The sequence below is a fragment of the Eriocheir sinensis genome, unplaced genomic scaffold, assembly GCF_024679095.1.
Source record: "Eriocheir sinensis breed Jianghai 21 unplaced genomic scaffold, ASM2467909v1 Scaffold50, whole genome shotgun sequence".
In the NCBI taxonomy this organism is placed as follows: Eukaryota; Metazoa; Arthropoda; class Malacostraca; order Decapoda; family Varunidae; genus Eriocheir; species Eriocheir sinensis.
Genome location: NW_026111832.1, coordinates 710,001 through 732,500, shown reverse-complemented (window position 1 = coordinate 732,500; position 22,500 = coordinate 710,001). Strand labels below are relative to the sequence as shown.

At 43.2% G+C, this 22,500-nt stretch overlaps 1 protein-coding gene across 34 annotated transcripts in view; it reads left to right on the top strand.

Annotated features, from left to right (window-relative positions):
* Nucleotides 1-13,342, top strand: part of LOC126992794 (mitochondrial glycine transporter A-like) — a 20,370-nt gene extending 7,028 nt beyond the window's left edge. Inside the window, exons 3-11 of one of the 34 annotated variants that reach the window (XM_050851629.1) lie at nt 793-880; nt 2,299-2,475; nt 3,710-3,878; nt 5,439-5,698; nt 7,547-9,507; nt 9,718-9,822; nt 9,928-10,032; nt 10,138-10,912; nt 11,093-13,342. In XM_050851629.1, coding sequence (XP_050707586.1) covers nt 793-880; nt 2,299-2,475; nt 3,710-3,878; nt 5,439-5,698; nt 7,547-7,573 — 721 coding nt within the window. In that variant the 3' untranslated portion in view covers nt 7,574-9,507; nt 9,718-9,822; nt 9,928-10,032; nt 10,138-10,912; nt 11,093-13,342. The other 33 variants (XM_050851630.1, XM_050851632.1, XM_050851634.1 and 30 more) reach the window with 33 other exon arrangements.
* Nucleotides 13,343-22,500: the final 9,158 nt, after the last annotated feature.

Below are 22,500 nucleotides of genomic sequence, written 5' to 3'. Positions count from 1 at the left end.
GTTCGTTTGTTTGTGTGATAAGGATTGTGATTGTGGTGGTACTGTCCTCCTCCTCCTCCTCCTCCTCCTCCTCCTCTTTTTTTAAATCTTGAAGGGCAACTCACACTATGCATCAGAGAGAGAGAGAGAGAGAGAGAGAGAGAGAGTGTGTGTGTGTGTGTAATCTATTTCCTTTCTATTTCTCTTTTTCTTATTTTATTTTTTCGTCTTTGTTCTCTCTCTCTCTCTCTCTCTCTCTCTCTCTCTCTCTCTCTTTATCATTATTACAACTTATTCCTTTTTGCTCTTCCTCTTCTCTTTTTCTTCCTTTTTTCCTCTTCTTTTTTGTCTTCTTCCTGTTCTATATCTTTCTTCTTTTTCATTTTCTTCATTTCCTTTACAGTATTTTCATTTATTATTATTCTCATTGTCTTCCTTCATCTTTTTCTTCCTTTTCTTCTTTTTTTTTGTCTTCTAATATCGGCCTAGTTACTGTCTTCCTCTTGTTCTCCTGTATATCTTTCTTCTTTGTCCTGTTCTTCATCTCTTTCTTCTTTTTCTTCCTTTTCTTCTTTTTTGTCTTCTAACACTGTTCAAGTTACTGTCTTCCTGTTCTCCTATATATTTTTCTTCTACCTCCTGTTCATCATCTCTTTCTTCTTTTTCTTCCTTTTTCTTCTTTGTCTTCTAACATTGGTCTACTTAATGTCTTCTACCTATCTCCCTATATATCTTTCTTCTTTCTCCTGTTCTGAATCAGCTTTCTACTATCATCATCATCATTCTCATTCCCACTCTACATTCCCATTCCAGGTCCGGCAGCAGTGTGGGAATGCTCGCTACCGTGGGGCGCGTGGTCAGGAATGAACGCCTTTTCGGCCTTTGGAAGGGCATGACACCGGTTAGTATGAGTTTTATTTACATTCCCCTTCATTCCACAGCACCGGGAGGCATTTTGGTGGGTTCGGATAATTGGCCCCATTCCGTTATGCGTCGCGGGGAAGTGTTTATAGTGGCGCCGTCTTGCATGTCTCACGCTGCCCACCGGAGCTACCAGCAGGACAGCATGGGGGTGGATTGAACACTGACAGTTTGTGGCGGCGGGCGGGAATCGAACTCGGGCTCTCTACAACATCGCGACCCCATGCTAACCACTCCGCCAGTAGTAGTAGGTAGTGGTTGTAGTAGTAGTGATGGTGGTGGTGGTGGTGGTGGTCAGTTCTTATGTTACTTAATACTTTATAAATATTTTAAGATGTTTTCAATTCTGTCAACTTAGAATTCTTTATAAGTTTTGCAAATGTTCTATTAATAAACATTTTTAATACTTTTTAAATATTTTGATAGATGGTTTCAATTCTCTGTCAACTTAGAATTCTTTATAAGTCTTGCAAATGTTCTATTAACAAACATTTTTAATACTTTTTAAATATTTTGATAGATGGTTTCAATTCTCTGTCAACTTAGAATTCTTTATAAGTCTTGCAAATGTACGATTGACAGACATTTTAAATACTTTCTAAATATATTAAGATGTTTTCAATTCTGTCAACTTAGAAATCTAATCACTCAACTTAGAATTCTTTATAAGTCTTGCAAATGTACGATTGACAAACATTTTAAATACTTTCTAAATATATTAAGATGTTTTCAATTCTCTGTCAACTTCAAAATCTAATCACTCAACTTAGAATTCTTTATAAGTCTTGCAAATGTACGATTGACAGACATTTTAAATACTTTCTAAATATATTAAGATGTTTTCAATTCTGTCAACTTAGAAATCTAATCACTCAACTTATCATCCTTTATAAGTCTTGCAAATGTACTATTGACAAACATTTCCCAGACTATTCAATCCCTTTTAACAGTCTCCAATCACTTTCCTGTCACACCTCAGGGCCACTTATCATCCCCAATCCCTTGTAACAGCATCCAATCCTTTTCAATAATCTTCGATCCCCTTAAAATAGCATCCAATCCTTTTCAATAGTCTTCGATCCCCTTAAAATAGCATCCAATCCTTTTCAATAGTCTTCGATCCCCTTAAAATAGCATCCAATCCTTTTCAATAGTCTTCGATCCCCTTAAAATAGCATCCAATCCTTTTCAATAGTCTTCGAACTCCTTAAAATAGCATCGAATCCTTTTCAATAGTCTTCGATCCCCTCCAAATAGCATCCAATCCTTTTCAATAGTCTTCGATCCCCTTAAAATAGCATCCAATCCTTTTCAATAGTCTTCGATCCCCTTAAAATAGCATCCAATCCTTTTCAATAGTCTTCGATCCCCTTAAAATAGCATCCAATCCCTTTTCAGAGCATCATGCGGTGTGTGCCTGGCGTGGGGCTGTACTTCTCCTCCCTGTCATGGTTGCGCGGGACCTTCTGCGAGGGCACGCCGGGTCCCCTGCAGGCTATGATGCTGGGGGGGGCAGCGCGCACTCTCACCGGGGTCACCATGATACCGATTACAGTGATCAAGACACGTTATGAGGTGAGGAAGAGAGGAGGAGGAGGAGGGGGGGGGAGGGAAGGGAGGAATGGGTTGGTGAGGAGAGATAGGGGAAGGAAGGAGAGAGGAGGGTGAAGGAAGGGCTGAAAGAGTGAAGATCCTGGTTAACTCTTGCATCAGGGAGTTGGACAGCACAGGGATGAAAGAGTGAAGATGCTGGTTAACTAACAGGGATCGACAGCACAGGACAATGTGGATAAGATGCTGTTAACTCTTCATAGGGACAGCACAGGATGAAGGATAAAAGAGGAGATGGTTTTAACTCTGCATCAGGGAGTTGGACAGCACAGGGATGAAAGAGTGAAGATGCTGGTTAACTCTTGCATCAGGGAGTTGGACAGCACAGGGATGAAAGAGTGAAGATGCTGGTTAACTCTTGCATAAGGGATTTGGACAGCACAGGGATGAAAGAGTGAAGATGCTGGTTAACTCTTGCATAAGGGAGTTGGACAGCACAGGGATGAAAGAGTGAAGATGCTGGTTAACTCTTGCATAAGGGAGTTGGACAGCACAGGGATGAAAGAATGAAGAAGGGAGGAGGAAGGGACTCTGTTGTGTAAGGGAGGAGGAGGAGGAGGAGGAGGAGGGGAAAGGGTAATGAATTCAGTTATATAAGAGAAGGGAGAGGGAAGAGATGGGGGGAAAGGTCAGAAGGGAAGGGGAAGGAGAGGGAAGGGGAGAGGAAGGAAGAGTTGAAAGGGATTTGGACAGCACAGGGATGAAAGAGTGAAGATGCTGGTTAACTCTTGCATCAGGGACTTGGACAGCACAGGGATGAAAGAGTGAAGATGCTGGTTAACTCTTGCATAAGGGAGTTGGACAGCACAGGGATGAAAGAGTGAAGATGCTGGTTAACTCTTGCATAAGGGAGTTGGACAGCACAGGGATGAAAGAATGAAGATGCTGGTTAACTCTTGCATAAGGGAATTGGACAGCACAGGGATGAAAGAGTGAAGATGCTGGTTAACTCTCTTCAATCCCCCTTTTCCTCTCTCTACCATCCTTCCTTCCTTCCTCTTCCTCCTCCTCCTCTCATGAAAGAGTGAAGATGCTGGTTAACTCTTGCATAAGGGATTTGGACAGCACAGGGATGAAAGAGTAAAGATGCTGGTTAACTCTCTTCAATCCCCCTTTTCCTCTCTCTACCATCCTTCCTTCATCTTCCTCCTCCTCTTGACCATCTTCCTCACCTCCTCTTCTTCTTCCTCCCCCCCAGAGCGGTGTCTATGCCTACAGCAGTATGCGTGAAGCAGTGGCCAGCATCTACATGAAGGAGGGGGCCCGGGGCTTGACAAGAGGCCTGGTACCTACCCTTCTGCGCGATGCCCCATTCTCTGGACTCTATCTTATGTTCTACACCCAGACCAAGAAGCAAATCCCTATCCGTGAGTATTGGGGAGGAGGGGAAGAGGAGGAGGAGGAGGAAGAGGAAGGAGAGAATGTGTGTGTGTTTGGGAAGAGAGAGAGAGAGAGGTTGGGGAATGGCTGAGGAGTAGAGGGGAAGTCTTGGGGAGGAAAGGAAGGGGAAGGGAAGTGCAGGGGAGGTAAATGAGAGGATTGGGGAGAATTGGGGACTAGGGAATTGTGGGGAAGAGATTGGGAGGGGAAGGGGAGGATTGGGGAGTGGGGATTAGGTCAGAAAGGGAGGAGAGAGAGATTGGGGAATGGGAGATTAGTATTGAGGAGGAAGGGAAGAGGAGAGGGAAGAATGGGAAGGTCAGAGAGAGAGAGAGAGAGAGAGAGAGAGAGAGAGAGAGAGAGAGAGAGAGAGAGAGAGAGATTAGTCATAACCCATATATTGACACTTCGAGAGAGAGAGAGAAAAAAAAAGAGGAGGAGGAGGAGGAGGAAGAATAAGTTGACAGTGAAGATAAAGAAGAGGAGGAGGAGGAGGAGGAGGGTTATGCAGACAAGGGAGGAGAGAGAGAAGACAGGAGGAGGAGGAGGAGGAGGAGGAGCTGGCAAGGGTTGTGGACATGAGTCTGTCTATAATTAAGACTTGTTGGCTCACACACACACACACACACACACACACACACACACACACTCACACACACACACACACACCTTAATCATGTTTTTGGAAGATTGGAGAAGATAAAAATTGATAAGAAAGGAAGGGGAAGAGATAGAGGAGGAGGAAGGATAGGAGGAAAGGGAAGAGATAGAGGAGGAGGAAGAGTTGAAAAGGAGGAGTAGATAGATAGATAGATAGTTTTGCTTTTTCCTCAATCATCATCTTTTCTTCCATTCCCTTCCTCTCTCTCTTCCTCTTCTTAATTTTGTCTTCCTCTTCCTCCTCCTCCTCCTCCTCTTTTTCATGTTTTTTCTTCCTCTCCTTTTCTTCTTCCTCTTCCTTCCTTCCTCTCTCTCTCTCTCTAGGTGTTTCTTGAGGTAAATTACAGGTATCAGAGAGAGAGAGAGAGAGAGAGAGAGAGAGAGAGAGAGAGAGAGGGGTACCTGGTTGTTATATAATGCTTCCTCTTCCTTCCTTCCTTCTCCTCCTCCTCCTCCTCCTCCTCTTCTTTGTGTATCTGAGGTCATCTTGTTTACTTCCTTGTTCTCTCTCTCTCTCTCTCTCTCTCTCTCTCTCAGGTAGACAGGTAGATAGGACAGGTGAGTCAGACAGTCTTGTGTGATTCTCTTTATTGTTAAGTTCATATACAACAAACTATACAATTGCTTTTTTTTGTGTATTTTCTCTCTCTCTCTCTCTCTCTCTCTCTCTCTCTCTCTCTCTCTCTCTCTCTCTCTCTCTCTCTCTCTCTCTCTCTCTCAACTAACTCACTTTTCTCTATATATATTATCTTTCAGACTACTCTCTCTCTCTCTCCCTTCCACATCCCATAACTCTCTCTCTCTCATCTTTCAATACTCTCCCTTACTTATCCTCCCTGCCTCATTCTACCTAACCTAACCCCCTCTCTCTCTCCCTTCTTCCGCAGGTTACATGGAGGGCAACCTGTCACCTGCCCTGCACTTCACCTGTGGGGTTGTCGCTGGGCTCCTCGCCTCTGCCGTGACCCAGCCATTCGACGTCGTTAAGACCAAGATGCAGTTGTACCCTCACAAGTTCACCTCCTTCCACCAGGCGATGTGTTATGTCCACCAGAAGTACGGCCCACAAGGGTACTTCAAGGGCCTGGTGCCGAGGATGCTGCGCCGGACCCTGATGGCTGCAATGGCCTGGACTGTCTATGAGCAGGTGGGTGAAAGGTGGATAGGTGGTTACAGGTGGAGATTGACTGGAATTGGGTGGTTATGGGGTGGGGATTGACTGGAAATGGGTGGTTACGGGGGGGGGGATTGACTGGAAATGGGGGTAAATTGACTAGGAATGGGTGGAGATTGACTGGAAATGGGTGGAAATTGATCTGAGAGAGAGGAAATGTATGTGTGTGTGTGTGTGTGTGTGTGAGGATGTGAAGAAGGAGGAGGAAGAGGGAGTTAGGAGGAGAAGGAAGGAAGAATGAGGGAGAGGAGGAGGACGATAGGAAGGAAGGGTAAGGAAGAGGAGGAGGAGGAAGTGAGAGGGAAGGAAGAGGAAGAGAGGAAGAAAGGAGGAGGAGGAGGAGGAAGGAAGAGGAAGGAAGGAAGAATGAGAGTATGTAAAGAAAGGAGGAGGAGGAGGAGGAGGAAGTGTGTGTGTGTGTGTGTATATATAATTATAAGTATGTGTGTGTGTGTGTGTGTAATCATCCTAAAATTAACAATCCCAAACCAATTAAAACCTTAACGACCAATTACGACCAGTACCAGGGCGACCATGTGTAATAAGCATTGCACACCTGACCCCACACCTGTCGCACACCTGTCTCATTCATCATCAGGTTCAAAATTCACATGTGGGGATGTTTAGCATTGAGGTTATGTGAGTTTACTGATGTTTGGTTCTTGGTTAATTCTTGTTTTCTTGTGTGGTAAAAGATAGGAAATTAAGACCCAAGAAAAGATATAAATGGAACAGAGTTATGAAGGTCTCCTGGGCTAAGAGAGAGGAAGAGGAAGGAGGAAAAGTTGGAAAGTTTTGTTTAGTGGGCGCAACATCTGTGGTCATATGCCGGAGAGAGACAGAAGGGGAAGGAATTATAGGAGAAGGGAATGTTTTGTTTAGTCGGCGCAACATGTGGTCATATGCCGGAGAGAGACAGAAGGGGAAGGAATTTTAGGAGAAGGGAAAGTTTTGTTTAGTCGGTGCAACATCTGTGGTCATATGCCAGAGAGAGACAGAAGGGGAAGGAATTATAGGAGAAGGGAAAGTTTTGTTTAGTCGGCGCAACATCTGTGGTCATATGCCGGAGAGAGACAGAAGGGGAAGGAATTATAGGAGAAGGGAAAGTTTTGTTTAGTGGGTGCAACATCTGTGGTCATATGCCGGAGAGGGACAGAAGGGGAAGGAATAATAGGAGAAGGAAAGTTTTGTTTAGTCGGCACAACATCTGAGGTCATATGCGGAGAGAGACAGAAGGGAAGGAATTATAGGAGAAGGAAAGTTTTGTTTAGTCGGCAACATCTGTGGTCATATGCGAGAGAGACAGAAGGAAGGAATTATAGGAGAAGGAAAGTTTTGTTTAGTGGGTGCAACATCTGTGGTCATATGCCGGAGAGGGACAGAAGGGGAAGGAATTATAGGAGAAGGGAACAGACCCCAGGAGACGGGACACAACCCCCGATTAATACCTGGTACCCATTCACTGCTGGGTGGACAGGGGCGTAGGGTATCGGAAAACCCTCCCAAATTTTTCCACTCCACCCGAGAATCGAACCCGGGCTCTCTTGGTTGTGAGCCGAGTGTGCTAACCACTGCACCACGAAGCCCCCAGCGGCCATACGGGCACATGGCACGCTGCCCAGAAGGTGACCCTGCCCACTGGGGTGTCGGTAGATTCTGCCGAGAGGTGCCGAGGGTCGGAAGGAGGCCTGGGTTGACTGACTGAAAGGAAAAAGAGATGTAGGATTGAATAGGCCTGTTGGTAGTGTGTGTGTGTGTGTGTGTGTGTGTGTGTGTGTGTGTGTGTGTGTGTGTGTATTAAATCTATCTTCTTGTTTACAGATCACCAAGAGCCTGGGACTGAAGTAAACAAGAGAAGACAAACAAACAAGATAAAGAAGATAAAGAAATGATAAGACAATCAACAGAGAGAAAGCAAGAGAGAAGAAGAGGAAGAGGAGTCAGTTGAAGAGGAAGAGAAAGAGGAAGAAGAATTGGTTGAAGAGGAAGAGGAGGAAGATATTGAAGAAAGAGGAGGAGGAGGAGGATCACAACAAAGAAGAAATAAGGAACAGAGAGATAAATTTAAGAAAGAGGAAGAAGAAGAAGAAGAGAGGAATGGGTGCTGAAGAAGAGGAAGAGGAAGAAGAGGAGGAGGAAGAAGAAGAGGAAGGAAGAGAAAAACACTAACTCATGAGGCCCCGTACACACACACACACACACACACACACACACACACACACACACACACACACACACACACAGAGGACTGTCTTACCTAATAGGCCTAAAAATATGTCCTAATCCCATCACCATCATCTATAGAGAATCCAACACCTTCTCAATAGGGTCACATATGGATAAAAGGGTTTGGATTCCTTTACATGGGATTTCTTGGGATACTCTTTGTCAAGTCCCCGATTCCCGATTCCCCTTCTGAGGATTGGGATTAGATCATTTGATAGAGGATTGTGGATATTTCCCGATCTATTCCCCTTCCTCCTCCTCCTCCTCCTCTCTGTAATCACTCCCCAAAATCTCCTCCTCCTCCTCTTCCTCCTCCTCTTTTTCTAATTGCTCCTAAAATCCCTCTTTCAGATCCCTCCTCTTCCTCCTCCTCCTCCTCCATATTTCCTTCCTCCTCCTCTCCTCCAGCATCCATTCCCCTTCCTCTTCTTCCCTCCTCTTCCTCCCCAGTGAATCCCAATATAAATGAGACTTTGACAGAATTGTTATTACATCAAGAATATTTATAATGGGGTATTTAATCAGACCGAGAATTAACCGTCAAAAGTCCCTTGCAATTATCCGACCAATTTACGATAGTCTGATCAACACCATCATCACCTCTGTCATCACCCTCGCCTGTGTGTGTGTGTGTGTGTGTGTGTGTGTGTGTGTGTGTGTGTGTGTGAGACCAGCTTACTAACACACACACACAGGTGGTGATGGTGCTGGTAGCCTATTATTATTATTATTATTATTATTATTATTATTATTATTATTATTATTTTTGTCTTGTTAAGGGAACATTTTTAAGGATATTTAACTGTGATATTTATAGTACACATACGCGCACACACGCACACACACACATGTACAGTGATATGGATGAGCGCACACATGTAGACCAAGTTGCTTATCCACCAAAACGTACATAAAACACGCACACACACAGACACACACACATGATATATTACGCACACACATATACATATACGCACATAGACAAGCTACTGGCAGTCATGTATATATCGAAACGCACACACACACACACACACACACACAAACTTATCTATGTTCCCTTGACAAGACTTAATTTTTTTTTTTGTTTTGCGTAAATTTTTTGTTCAGACGAAAAACAAGAAAAAAAAAGAAAAGAAAATGAAATGAAGTTTGCACACACACACACACACACACACACACACACACACATCGTCGTCAATCATATATGTTAAATTATTATTATTATTATTATTATTATTATTATTATTATTATTATTATTATTATTTGTGAATGTGTGTCTTGCAGTGAAGGAAAAATATCACCGTAAATATTATACAGTTTTCAATATCTTTCTTCATCTTAGCACTAATAATAATAATAATAATAGTAATAATAATAATAATAATAATGATGATGCAATATTAAGTGAATGGAAGAGTGATTACAATATCCAGTTCAGTTAATTTCTTATACTTAGAGACGGAGGTTGGTTTTGTAAGATACTTTCGCTCCTCAAATCAGCTGTTTCTAAAGGTCAAAGGGGGGGTCAGTCAGGTTCTAATGTGTGTTTCTTCAAGTTCACGGTACAGAGGAAGGGTCAATCTATCACCAGGGTCATAAGACTACCCCTGGATATGCCCACAACTCCTAGGAAAGCCTTGTCAAATAGGTGTTTCTTTAGGTTCACAGTACAGAGGAAGGGTCAATCTATCACCAGGGTCATAAGACTACCCCTGGATATGCCCACAACTCCTAGGAAAGCCTTGTCAAATAGGTGTTTCTTTAGGTTCATGGTACAGAGGAAGGGTCACACTACCACCAGGGTCATAAAACTACTCCTGGAAATGCCCACAACTCCTAGGAAAGCCTTGTCAAATAGGTGTTTCTTTAGGTTCACGGTACAGAGGAAGGGTCACACTACCACCAGGGTCATAAAACTACCCCTGGATATGCCCACGACTCCTAGGAAAGCCTTGTCAAACAGGTGTTTCTTTAGGTTCACGGTACAGAGGAAGGGTCACACTACCACCAGGGTCATAAAACTACTCCTGGACATGCCCACAACTCCTAGGAAAGCCTTGTCAAATAGGTGTTTCTTTAGGTTCACAGTACAGAGGAAGGGTCACACTACAACCAGGGTCATAAAACTACTACTGGAAATGCCCATGACTCCTAGGAAAGCCTTGTCAAATATGTGTTTCTTTAGGTTCACAGTACAGAGGAAGGGTCATAAAACTACTACTGGAAATGCCCACAACTCCTATTAAAGCCTTGTCAAGTTAGGTGATCTTGGGCAGCAAAATGTCTTATAATACAAAGAGAGAGAGAGAGAGCGAGATGGAAATATGTCTAAAGCTGCGTCTACACTCGGCCTCACCCTGCCTGGCGAGTCATAATGTTTGTTGTTATAATGTTTGTTCTTCACCCGCCAGATGCAAGGCGCTGCTTCAGAATATCAATAAGTAAAAGAGTGTTACCCTGTGTCCACTCCATGTTATCATCAATGTTCTCAGCCATGATACCAAGCAGTGTGCATCCAATGTTGGCCTGTTCACGACTGAGCCTCGCCTCATGCCCCCAAAAAAAGCCTCTCACCAGAGTTCTCAGCAGCCGCATCGTGCACTTCCGTTTTCTCTTGGTTTTCTGAGTCTGGGTGCACGAGTCGCCTGGTGAAGCCTGGTCTGGACGCGGCTTAAATCTCCTCTCTCTCCCTCTCTTGCTTCCAAAGTGCAAATGGGAGGTTCCGAGGATGGACGAGCAAAACGACCGAATTCATTGCTGTTGTGTTTTCTTTGTTAGGCTTTTCTGGAGAATGTCTTTAGTTAGGTGAGGAAATGTTGACCGACCTTTGTGTTTAGCCCTGTACGTCAGCGTCACAGTATGGAAAGTGTCAAGAGGAAATGGAAGAGGATTGATCCACCTCTGAATTCCTCTTAATCCTCTTCCATTTCCTCTTAAGAGATTTGGAAGAGGATTAAGAGGTTTGGAAGAGGACTAACCCTTTCCATATGGTGTCAAGAGGTTTGGAAGAGGATTAAGAGGTTTAGAAGAGGACTAACCCTTTCCATACTGTGTCAAGAGGTTTGGAAGAGGATTAAGAGGTTTAGAAGAGGACTAACTCTTTCCATACTGTGTCAAGAGGTTTGGAAGAGGATTAAGAGGTTTAGAAGAGGACTAACTCTTTCCATAAGGTGACGCCGGAGTGAAGGGGTTAATGTGTTTATGGGGGAGAAAATATTGTGTTTTTCCTAATGAATAGATTTAATGATTACTATTATGGTGAGCATTGATTACTATTATGATGAGCGCTGAGTATTATGATGAGCGCTTACTATTTTGATGAGCGCTGATTATTATGATGAGCGCTGATTATTATGACGAGCGCTGACTATTATGATGAGCGCTGATTATTATGACGAGCGCTGACTATTATGATGAGCGCTGAGTATTATGACGAGCGCTGACTATTATGATGAGCACTGATTATTATGATGAGCGCTGAGTATTATGATGAGCGCTGAGTATTATGATGAGCGCTGAGTATTATGATGAGCGCTGATGATTATGATGAGCGCTGATTACTATTATCATGAGCGCTGACTATTATAATGAGCGCTGATTATTATAATGAGCGCTGATTGCTATTATGATGAGCGCTGATTACTATTATCATGAGCGTTGAAGGTTGACAATAATAACAGGTTTTACGTTGATTAGCGAAACCATACTAATAGAGTTATGTTAATTAGGAAAACATTATTGATAGATTTACGCCATTTTGAAGAACAAGTTTGTGTGATAAGAATTCTGTGACGTTTTCTCTTTTGTTGGAGGAGAAGAAATTGAGGAAGAGATGTGACGGAAACGGTGGAGTGAACGGAAGGGATAGTGGAGAACGGAAGAGGAAGAAATGGAAAAGTGGAATGGCTTGTGTGTGTGTGTGTGTGTGTTTGTTTGGAAAAGACAGGAGAAAAAAAGAAAAAAAAAATTGAAAAGAAGGAAGGAAGGAGGGGAAAAAAGATGAAAAAAAACATGAAAATTTGAAATGAATGAAGGAAAAAGATGAAAATTTGAAATGAAGGAAGGAAAAAGATTAAAATTTGAAAGGAAGGAAGGAAAAATTAACATCGAAAGAAGGAAGGAAGGAAAAAAAGATGAAAACTTGAAGCAAAGGAAGAAAGGAAGGAAAGGAAGGAAGGGAAAAAACATGAAAACTTGAAATGATGGAAAGAAAGAAAGGAAAGGAAAGGAAAGGAAGAAAGGAAGGAGAGAAAAATCATATATATGGACGCTGTTTGTGATAGCGAAAAAGTGCAATGACTCAAACTTGTGATAAATATTAAGAAGAAGAGAGAGGAGGAGGAGGAGGAGGAGGAAGATAAGGAAGAGGAAGGAGGAGGAGGAAGACCAGAGAGGAAGGAGGAAGACTAAATGAAAGAATGAAGAAAGAGAAGACAAAGGAAAATTTTGAAGGAAAAGTTAGTGATTGATGACAATGTGTGTGAGTCCTCCTCTTCCTCCTCCTCTTCCTCCGCCTCTCACAAGTGTACAGGAGATGAACAGCTGATTTGCTCCACCTGTCTGTCTGTCTAAGGAGAAGGAGGGAAAGGGAGAGGGTAGGAAGGGAGGGAGAGAGAGGGAAGGAAGGGAGGTAGAGAGGGGGAGAGAAGGAGGAAAGGGAGGACGGTAGGAAGGGAGATAAAGAGGGGGAAGGGAGGAGGAAAGGGGTAGGAAGGGAGATAAAGAGGGGGAGAGGAGGAGGAAAGGGAGGACAGTAGGAAGGGAGATGAAGGATAGGGAGATGGAGAGAAGGAAAGGGAAAGGAAATGAAGGGAAGGGAAGGGAGAGGGAAGGAAAGGAAAGGGAGATGGAGGGAAGGAAAGGGAGATGGAGAGAAGGAAAGGGAGATGGAGAGAAGGAAAGGGAAAGGAAATGAAGGGAAGGGAAGGGAGAGGAAGGAAAAGGAAAGGGGACAAAAGATTACAAGAGGAACAGAAACAGGACAAAATATGATAAAAGGAACAGAAACAACAGACAAAATATTACAAGAGGAACAGAAACAGGACAAAATATGATAAAAGGAACAGTTAAGACAGACAAAACATTACAAGAGGAACATTTAAGACAGACAAGAGGAACAGAAACAGGACAAAATATGATAAAAGGAACAGTTACGACAGACAGACAGTTAGAGACAGCAATACCCAGCTGTTCATAATAGTGTGTAAATATTCATATTATTATTATTATTATTATTATATTAGTCTCGTTCTAGAGGCTGTGGCAATACAAACATATATATTTCTTTACTAAGCCTGTGTCCGGTACTGCACATCTTTGTAATATATAGACCCAAAAATGAATAAAATAAATGAGTATATATCTATGGCGAAAATAAAATCACAGTGGAAGGATTTGTGTTATTTGCCCTATTGTAACACACACACACACACACACACACACACACACACACTACTGGTAAACATGTATGTATATATCAAAACACACACACACTACTGGTAATCATGTATGTATATATCAAAACGCACACACACACACACACACACACACTACTGGTAATCATGTATGTATATATCAAAATGCACACACACACACACACACTACTGGTAAACATGTATGTATATATCAACACACACACACACACACACACACACACACACTACTGGTAATCATGTATGTATATATCAAAACACACACACACACACTACTGGTAAACATGTACGTATATATCAAAACACACACACACACACACACACACACACGCACTACTGGTAATCATGTATGTATATATATCAAAACACACACACATAGATACACACACTACTGGTAAACATGTACATATATATCAAAACACACACACATAGATACACACACTACTGGTAAACATGTACGTATATATCAAAACACACACACATAGATACACACACTACTGGTAATCATGTATGTATATATCAAAACACACACACACATAGATACACACACTACTGGTAAACATGTATGTATATATCAAAACACGCACACACACTACTGGTAAACATGTATGTATATATCAAAACACACACACACACTACTGGTAAACATGTACGTATATATCAAAACACACACACACAGATACACACACTACTGGTAAACATGTACATATATATCAAAACACACACACACACTACTGGTAAACATGTACGTATATATCAAAACACACACACATAGATACACACACTACTGGTAAACATGTACATATATATCAAAACACACACACATAGATACACACACTACTGGTAAACATGTACATATATATCAAAACACACACACACAGATACACACACTACTGGTAAACATGTACATATATATCAAAACACACACACATAGATACACACACTACTGGTAAACATGTACATATATATCAAAACACACACACACAGATACACACACTACTGGTAAACATGTACATATATATCAAAACGCACACACACAGATACACACACTACTGGTAAACGTACATATATATCAAAACACACACACACAGATACACACACTACTGGTAAACATGTACATATATATCAAAACACACACACACACTACTGGTAAACATGTACATATATATCAAAACACACACACACACACACACACACTACTGGTAAACATGTACATATATATCAAAACACACACACATAGATACACACACTACTGGTAAACATGTACGTATATATCAAAACACGCACACACACTACTGGTAAACATGTACGTATATATCAAAACACGCACACACACTACTGGTAAACATGTACGTATATATCGAAACGCACACCATGATACCATTCAGAGTTTAAGTAGACTACGCAAGACAAATGTAAGAGTTCTATGAGTTGGTGATTTTAACTGCAAGGAGGTGAATTAGATGTTTGAAAGCGGAGATATGGCATGGGGGGGAAAGATTGTTAAGATTGACGATGGAAAACACAGGGAAACACAAGATATAGGAGTGACGATGAACTGGTAAGATTGATGATGGAAAACTTGATGACGCAGAGGGTGGAGCAACAAATCTGGCCCATCGCTGCTACACGGTGAAGCCACAAATCTGGCCCATCGCTGCTACACGGTGAAGCCAGAAACTTGGCCCATCGCTGCTACACGGTGAAGCCAGAAATTTGGCCCATCGCTGCTACACGGTAAAGCCACAAATTTGGCCCGTTGCTGCTACACGGTAAAGCCACAAATTTGGCCCATCGCTGCTACATGGTGAAGCCACAAATTTGGCCCGTCGCTGCTACACGGTTAAAGAAAGTTCAAGAAGAGAGAGATCTGGGAGTGACAATACAAGATGATCAACAGTCTGAGAGTTGTGTTAATACGATATCATACCTCTTCTCTCCTCCTGGTGCTGAAGAAGAGGAGGAGGAGGAGGAGGGTGACATCTGATCAGCTTATCTTCCTTCCTTCTAAAACCATTTCTCTTCTCCTCTCTTCTCTCCTCCTTGGTGAGATGAAGAAGAGGAGGAGGAGGAGGAGGAGGGTGACATCTGATCAGCTAGTCTTCCTTTCTTCCTTCTAAAACCGTTCCTCTTTCTCTTCTTCTCTCCTCCTTGGTGAGCTGAAGAAGAGGAGGAGGAGGGTAATATTTGATCCAGGGATGAAAGAGTGAAGATGCTGGTTAACTCTTGCATCAGGGATTTGAACAGCACAGGGATGAAAGAGTGAAGATGCTGGTTAACTCTTGCATAAGGGATTTGGACAGCACATGGATGAAAGAGTGAAGATGCTGGTTAACTCTTGCATAAGGGATTTGAACAGCACAGGGATGAGTGACAATGCTGGTTAACTCTTGCATAAGGGATTTGAACAGCACAGGGATGAGTGACAATGCTGGTTAACTCTTGCATTAGGGATTTGAACAGCACAGGGATGAAAGAGTGAAGATGCTGGTTAACTCTTGCATCAGGGATTTGGACAGCACAGGGATGAAAGAGTGAAGATGCTGGTTAACTCTTGCATCAGGGATTTGGACAGCACAGGGATGAAAGAGTGAAGATGCTGGTTAACTCTTGCATCAGGGATTTGGACAGCACAGGGATGAAAGAGTGAAGATGCTGGTTAACTCTTGCATCAGGGATTTGGACAGCACAGGGATGAAAGAGTGAAGATGCTGGTTAACTCTTGCATCAGGGAGTTGGACAGCACAGGGATGAAAGAGTGAAGATGCTGGTTAACTCTTGCATCAGGGATTTGGACAGCACAGGGATGAAAGAGTGAAGATGCTGGTTAACTCTTGCATAAGGGATTTGGACAGCACAGGGATGAAAGAGTGAAGATGCTGGTTAACTCTTGCATCAGGGATTTGGACAGCACAGGGATGAAAGAGTGAAGATGCTGGTTAACTCTTGCATCAGGGAGTTGGACAGCACAGGGATGAAAGAGTGAAGATGCTGGTTAACTCTTGCATCAGGGATTTGGACAGCACAGGGATGAAAGAGTGAAGATGCTGGTTAACTCTTGCATCAGGGATTTGGACAGGACAAACTACAATTCCTTCCTTCTTTCCTTCCTTGCATAATTCTTCTTTCCTTCCTTCCTTCACTTCCTACAATGGACAGTCTATCTCTTCCTTCCCTCCTTCCTTTTCTCCTAACCCTCCTTCCTTCTCTCTCCTAACCCTCCTTTCCTCTTCTAACCCTCCTTCTTTCTCTCCTAACCCTCCTTCTCTCTCCTAACCCTCCTTCTCTCTCCTAACCCTCCTTCCTTCTCTCCTTTCCTCTCCTAACCCTCCTTCCTTCTCTCCTTTCCTCTCCTAAACCTCCTTCTCTCTCCTAACCCTCCTTCCTTCTCTCCTTTCCTCTCCTTCCTCCTCCTCCTCTCTGTAAATCCTTCCTGATATCCTTTCCTTCAAGTCTTCAGGTGCTAATCCGCTGGGTCCTGGGTGAAGCACGGAAGCACAGGTGAATTTTGACACCTGTGGAAGGGATTTTATATTAGTATATGTGTTTATTTGACGCATGTATGTATGTCTCACGCGCCCATGATATCGTACACGCACACACAGATATGTACACTGCTGGGAATCGTGTACGTATATATATATCAAAAAACACACACACACACACACTTATAGATACATACACTACTTGCAATCATGTACGTATCAAAACACACACACACACACACACAGATACATACACTACTGGTAATCATGTACGTATCAAAACACACACACACACAGACGCACACACACACACACACACATGATATCTTAGAAGGAAGAAAGAAAGAAAGAACAAGAAGAGAGAGAGAGAGAGAGAGAGAGAGAGAGAGAGAGAGAGAGAGAGAGAGAGAGAGAGAGAGAGAGAGAGAGAGAGAGAGAGAGAGAAACTTACACAAAAAACAAAACCAAAAAAAAAATGACCTTATAAGACTAACGCAAGAGCCAGGAAGTGATCGCTCTCCCAAATAAGGTCGGAGGGAACGCAAGACCCAGGAAAAGGTCACTAAAAAGGTCATAGGTACATGTTCTTTGACCTTTTGACCTTAGAGGAGTTTAGCTGAGAATAGGAAAAATTGAGATGAGGAGGAGGAGGAGGAAGAGGAGGAGGAGGAGGAGGAGGAGGAGGAGAAAGAAGAGGAGGAGGAGGAAGAGGAGAAGGGGAAGATGAGGAGAAAGAGGAGGTGGAGGAGGAGGAAGAGGAGAAGGGGAAGAAGAGGAGAAAGAAGAAGAGGAAGAGGAGAAGGGGAGGAAGAGGAGAAAGAGGAGGTGGAGGTGGAGGAACAGGAGAAGGGGAGGAAGAGGAGAAAAAAGAAGAAGAGGAGGAGGAGGAGGAGGAATAGAAGGGGAGGAAAAGGAGAAGAAGAAGAGGAAGAGGAAGAGGAGGAGGAGGAGGAAGAGGAAGAACGAGGATATACATTTCTTACACTTCTGGAAATAAATTTAACAACTCCATCAGCTCAAAGCCTCGCCTCCATACACTCTTAATTGTCTGTGCCCAAAATTAGCGTTCACCCTCAAAACCCAATCTCTTGTACAGGTAACTCTCGATTAAGAAACATTTGAAACATTTATTAATAGCCTATCAGGTACATATGTTGTTGTATGTATTGTGAGAGGCCAGACTTTATATAAGCATAGTATTGTGTCCTTGAAGACGCTGTGTAAATCAAAAACAATGTAAATCAAGCAGAAGGTTGGTGTGTATTCAGGAGAGAGAGAGAGAGAGAGAGAGAGAGAGAGAGAGAGAGAGAGAGAGAGAAAATATCGCTTATAAGTGGAAGAAAACGCGTAAATTAAACGTTTATTTGGATTTTGGACGCTGCGTTATTTAAAAAACGCGTAAACCAACTCGCGTAAATCGAGAGTTACCTGTATTTGTATTTTTAACTAATTGTAATTGAATTTGTTTTGAAGTAATTGTAATTCGAATGTGGTTGCTAATTCCAAATGTAGTTATAATTAAAACTGTAATTCAAAGTTCCTGAAGTACTTTCCACGGAACTCAAGTCATGTACTAGAGTGCGTCTGAGGCTGCCTCCAGGATACAGGGCCTTGGTGCTGCCACTGCTCCACGCCAACGACTGCACACACTCTACTCCTGCCCGATTTCCCGACTCTACTATTTGACATGACACTCCCACACGACCATCGCTTGTAACGAAACACTTAAGAAATTCATCCAGACAAGGAAAGATTTGCAGGCTTTGGATTCTTTTAGGAGCAGCGAGTAGCGGGCTTTTTTTTTTTATCAATGTTTACTTTTTTTTGTGCCCTTGAACTGTCTCCTTTGCTTAAAAAAAATAAATAAATAAATAAAAAAAAAAAAAAAAAAAAAAAAAGGTGCCAGGGATCGAACCTGTGACCAGCGCAACGGGAGAGCCGCTCCTTTACCAGTCAGCCAAAGAGGTGCCCCGCTGGCTAAGTGGGTCATGGGAGGTTCGTCCATCAGGCAAGTCGTCACTACACGTCTCCCCATTCCTATTTAGATTAATTTCTGTGTGTTGAGTTCCCGTTTTCTATGAACTTACGGAGAGCATGGGCCACCACTCCATCTGTTATCCTCTCGGGGTGACAACAGAACAACAGGAGAGGATGCCCATCGCTATGCCACCAGTGAAATGCCAGGATTTTTACTCTTTTCTCCACTCCCACACGACCACAGCGTGAAACGAAACACTTAAGAAATTCATCCAGACAAGGAAAGATTTGCCGGCGCTGGGGATCGAACCTGTGACCAGCGCAAAGGGAGAGTCGCTCCTTTACCAGTCAGCCAAAGAGGTGCCCCGCTGGCTAAGTGGGTTATGGGAGGCTCGTCCATCAGGCAAGTCGTCACTACATGTCTCCCCACTCCTATTTAGATTAGTTTCTGTGTGTTGAGTTCCCGTTTTCTATGAACTTACGGAGAGCATGGTCCACCACTCCACCTGTTATCCTCTCAGCGGCACCATGGCTGTGTATCCCTAAGACAGCCTCTGACGCACTCTGGTCTAAGACTTGAACTATATGGAAAGGACAGCTTGGAGTTGAGTGGTCTATATAGCTAATACCGCCCAGTGCAATTGATTTTTCAAGTGTAATTACTCCACCCTTGGACACTGTAACCATGAAAATGTGTCCAGTACCACCTCCCATCTCAATGCCAAGGTAAACTAAAGACACTCAAATATGACAGCATCTCAAAACAGTGGGCTGGACTCTTCAACCACCTCCCCAAAGATTTACATAGGTTTACATAGAAAATCAGACCACACAGACCCCATGGTCCAGACTAGGTGGTCTGTCCTTAAACCTAAGTGATTTTACATTAATCAGAAGGCCCCTAAACGTTGCATTTCTACTCCAGTTGATATTAAGTTGAAGGAAGTGACGGTCGAGCTTGTTTTTGAAGGAGTCAATCGTGTCAATCGAGAAACATTACAGGGGTGGAAACAGAGGCATTCAAGAGGGAACTGGACAAATTTTCGGCATCAATCCCGGATCAACGCGGCGTCCCGGGATATTCCGCAGCATGACCAGCGACTTCTAACTCCATCCCGTCCCAGCTGGAATACGTCTTCATGGGCGTTTTATGGGGATAGTTAGACTCCAGCTGGAATACACTTAACGTACATCGAGGGGCGTAACGCTCTCTCGAGGCAGAAGCGCTTCAAGGTAAATTCAAGGTAAATCGCCAGGCCTGAGTGTTTCTGGGAAGGGGATGCTGATGGGCGCGCTTTCACGGCAACACCCCCGCTGGTAGAGTGCGCCAACCCCCACTCTTCCCGTACACACACACACACACACACACAGTCGAGGAAGGGAAGAAGCTCAAGAGACAAAGAAATATGGCTTTCCACAAAGAAATATTGAGGTTTGGAACAGATTAAGTCAAGAAATGGTATCGGCGAAGACTGTCCAAAGATTCAGGGAAAAGTTGGATAATTATAGATACGGAGACGGGACCACACGAACGTAAGCCCAGGCCCTGTAAAATCACAACTAGGTAAATACAACTCGGTTAACACACACACACACACACACACACACATACTTACTGGAAAACATACCCAGAATCCCGCCCCGCCCTGGCCACCACCTGTCAGCCAGCCCGTACCTCCAGGCAGACCCAGTTTTACCCAAATATGTCCTTCATTTCACCCCAATCACCAGCCCCCTGTGTGTCTGCTTACCTGGGAGAGCACGTAGATTGCCTGGGTGGAGGTAGGGACAGGTGTCAGGTGGAGGAAATGGAGGAAAAAGGGAAAATATGTATGAAAGCGGGTAACCTCATCCCTCCCTCTATGCCTTTGCAACGGCTCCCAGACACCGTTGCCATATTATCGTACTCAGCTCCATTGTCATTGCCCAAAAAACACCAATAATTAACCATTTTAACGATGACTATATATGAAGGCAGTTATTTGGGTGATGAAAGCAGTTTTGGGGTCGGAAATTGGCAAGCAGGCGGCTGAGTACGAAAATCTAGCATCGTTATCCCGGACAGTGTGCCAAGTTATCGTACTCAGCGCATTGCATTTTCCTAGACCGATAATTCTTGCAAAAGAGAGAGAGAGAAAACCACCACTCTTTAACAGTTTCAACGATAACTTTAATTTTCTAGCGTCGTGTGTGTGTGTGTGTGTGTGTGTGTGTGTGTGTGTGAGAGAGAGAGAGAGAGAGAGAGAGAGAGAGAGAGAGAGAGAGAGAGAGAGAGAGAGAGAGAGAGAGAGAGAGAGAGAGATTGATTGAATCTTTTATTCACAAACAATACATCTGTGAAAAAGATGCGAGAGAGAGAGAGAGAGAGAGAGAGAGAGAGAGAGAGAGAGAGAGAGAGAGAGAGAGAGAGAGAGAGAGAGAGATTGATTGAAACTTTTATTCACAAACAAACACATCTGTGAAAAGACGCGAGAGAGAGAGAGAGAGAGAGAGAGAGAGAGAGAGAGAGAGAGAGAGAGAGAGAGAGAGAGAGAGAGAGAGAGAGAGAACATAAGAACATAAGAATATAGGAGTCTACAGGCCTGTACAAGGCAGCTCCTTTAACCCTAAGCTCCCGTGAACCTAACCCCACCTAATATCGCTGTCCATGAATTTATCTAGTCTATTTTTGAATATGAAAATTGTATTGGCACTCACCACGTGACTACTAAGCCTATTCCACTCATCCACCACCCTGTTAGTAAACCAATTTTTGCCTATGTCCCTGTTGAATCTGAATTTATCCAGTTTAAACCCGTTACTTCGTGTCCTACCCGGTTCTCTTACCAACAAAACCTTATGAATGTTTCCCTTATTAAAGCCCTTCATCCATTTATAAACCTCGATCATGTCTCCACGCACCCTTCACCTTTCAAGAGAATGCAAGTTTAACTGTTTGAGTCTTTCCTCGTATGGCAAGTTTCTCAGCCCCTGAATTATCTCAGTCATCCTCCTCTGCACCGATTCTAACATTTTGATATCCATTCTATAGTAAGGTGACCAGAACTGAACCGCATAGTCAAGATGAGGTCTAACTAATGCTAAATATAGTTTGAGGAAGACTTCGGGGCTTCTGTTGCTTACGCTCCTTGAAATAAATCCCAGTACCCTATTTGCTCGATTTCTAGCTTGAATGCATTGTGCCCTTGGACGGAGATCAGAGCTCACTAAGACCCCTAAATCCCTCTCGCACCCAGACCTACTTATGAGAGTGTCATTTAAGCAATAGTTATGAGAGGGGTTGTTCCTACCTACACTCAGAATACTGCACTTCCCTACATTGAACTCCATCTGCCATTTATCCGCCCAATCATACAATCTGTTGAGTTCACCTTGGAGAATACTAGCGTCCTGATCCGACTCAATTACTCTACCGATCTTGGTATCATCTGCAAACTTACTAACATCACAACAAATTCCTGTATCTAAGTCATTGATGTAAATAATAAACAAAAGTGGACCTAATACCGAACCTTGTGGGACCCCACTCGTAACACATCCCCAGTCAGATCTTTCTATTGCTAAGCCACGCCTTGACCCAGTTCAAAACTTTACCCTCTACTCCGTGAGCCTGTAATTTATAAGCAACAAGAGAGAGACCTTCAACTTGGGTTA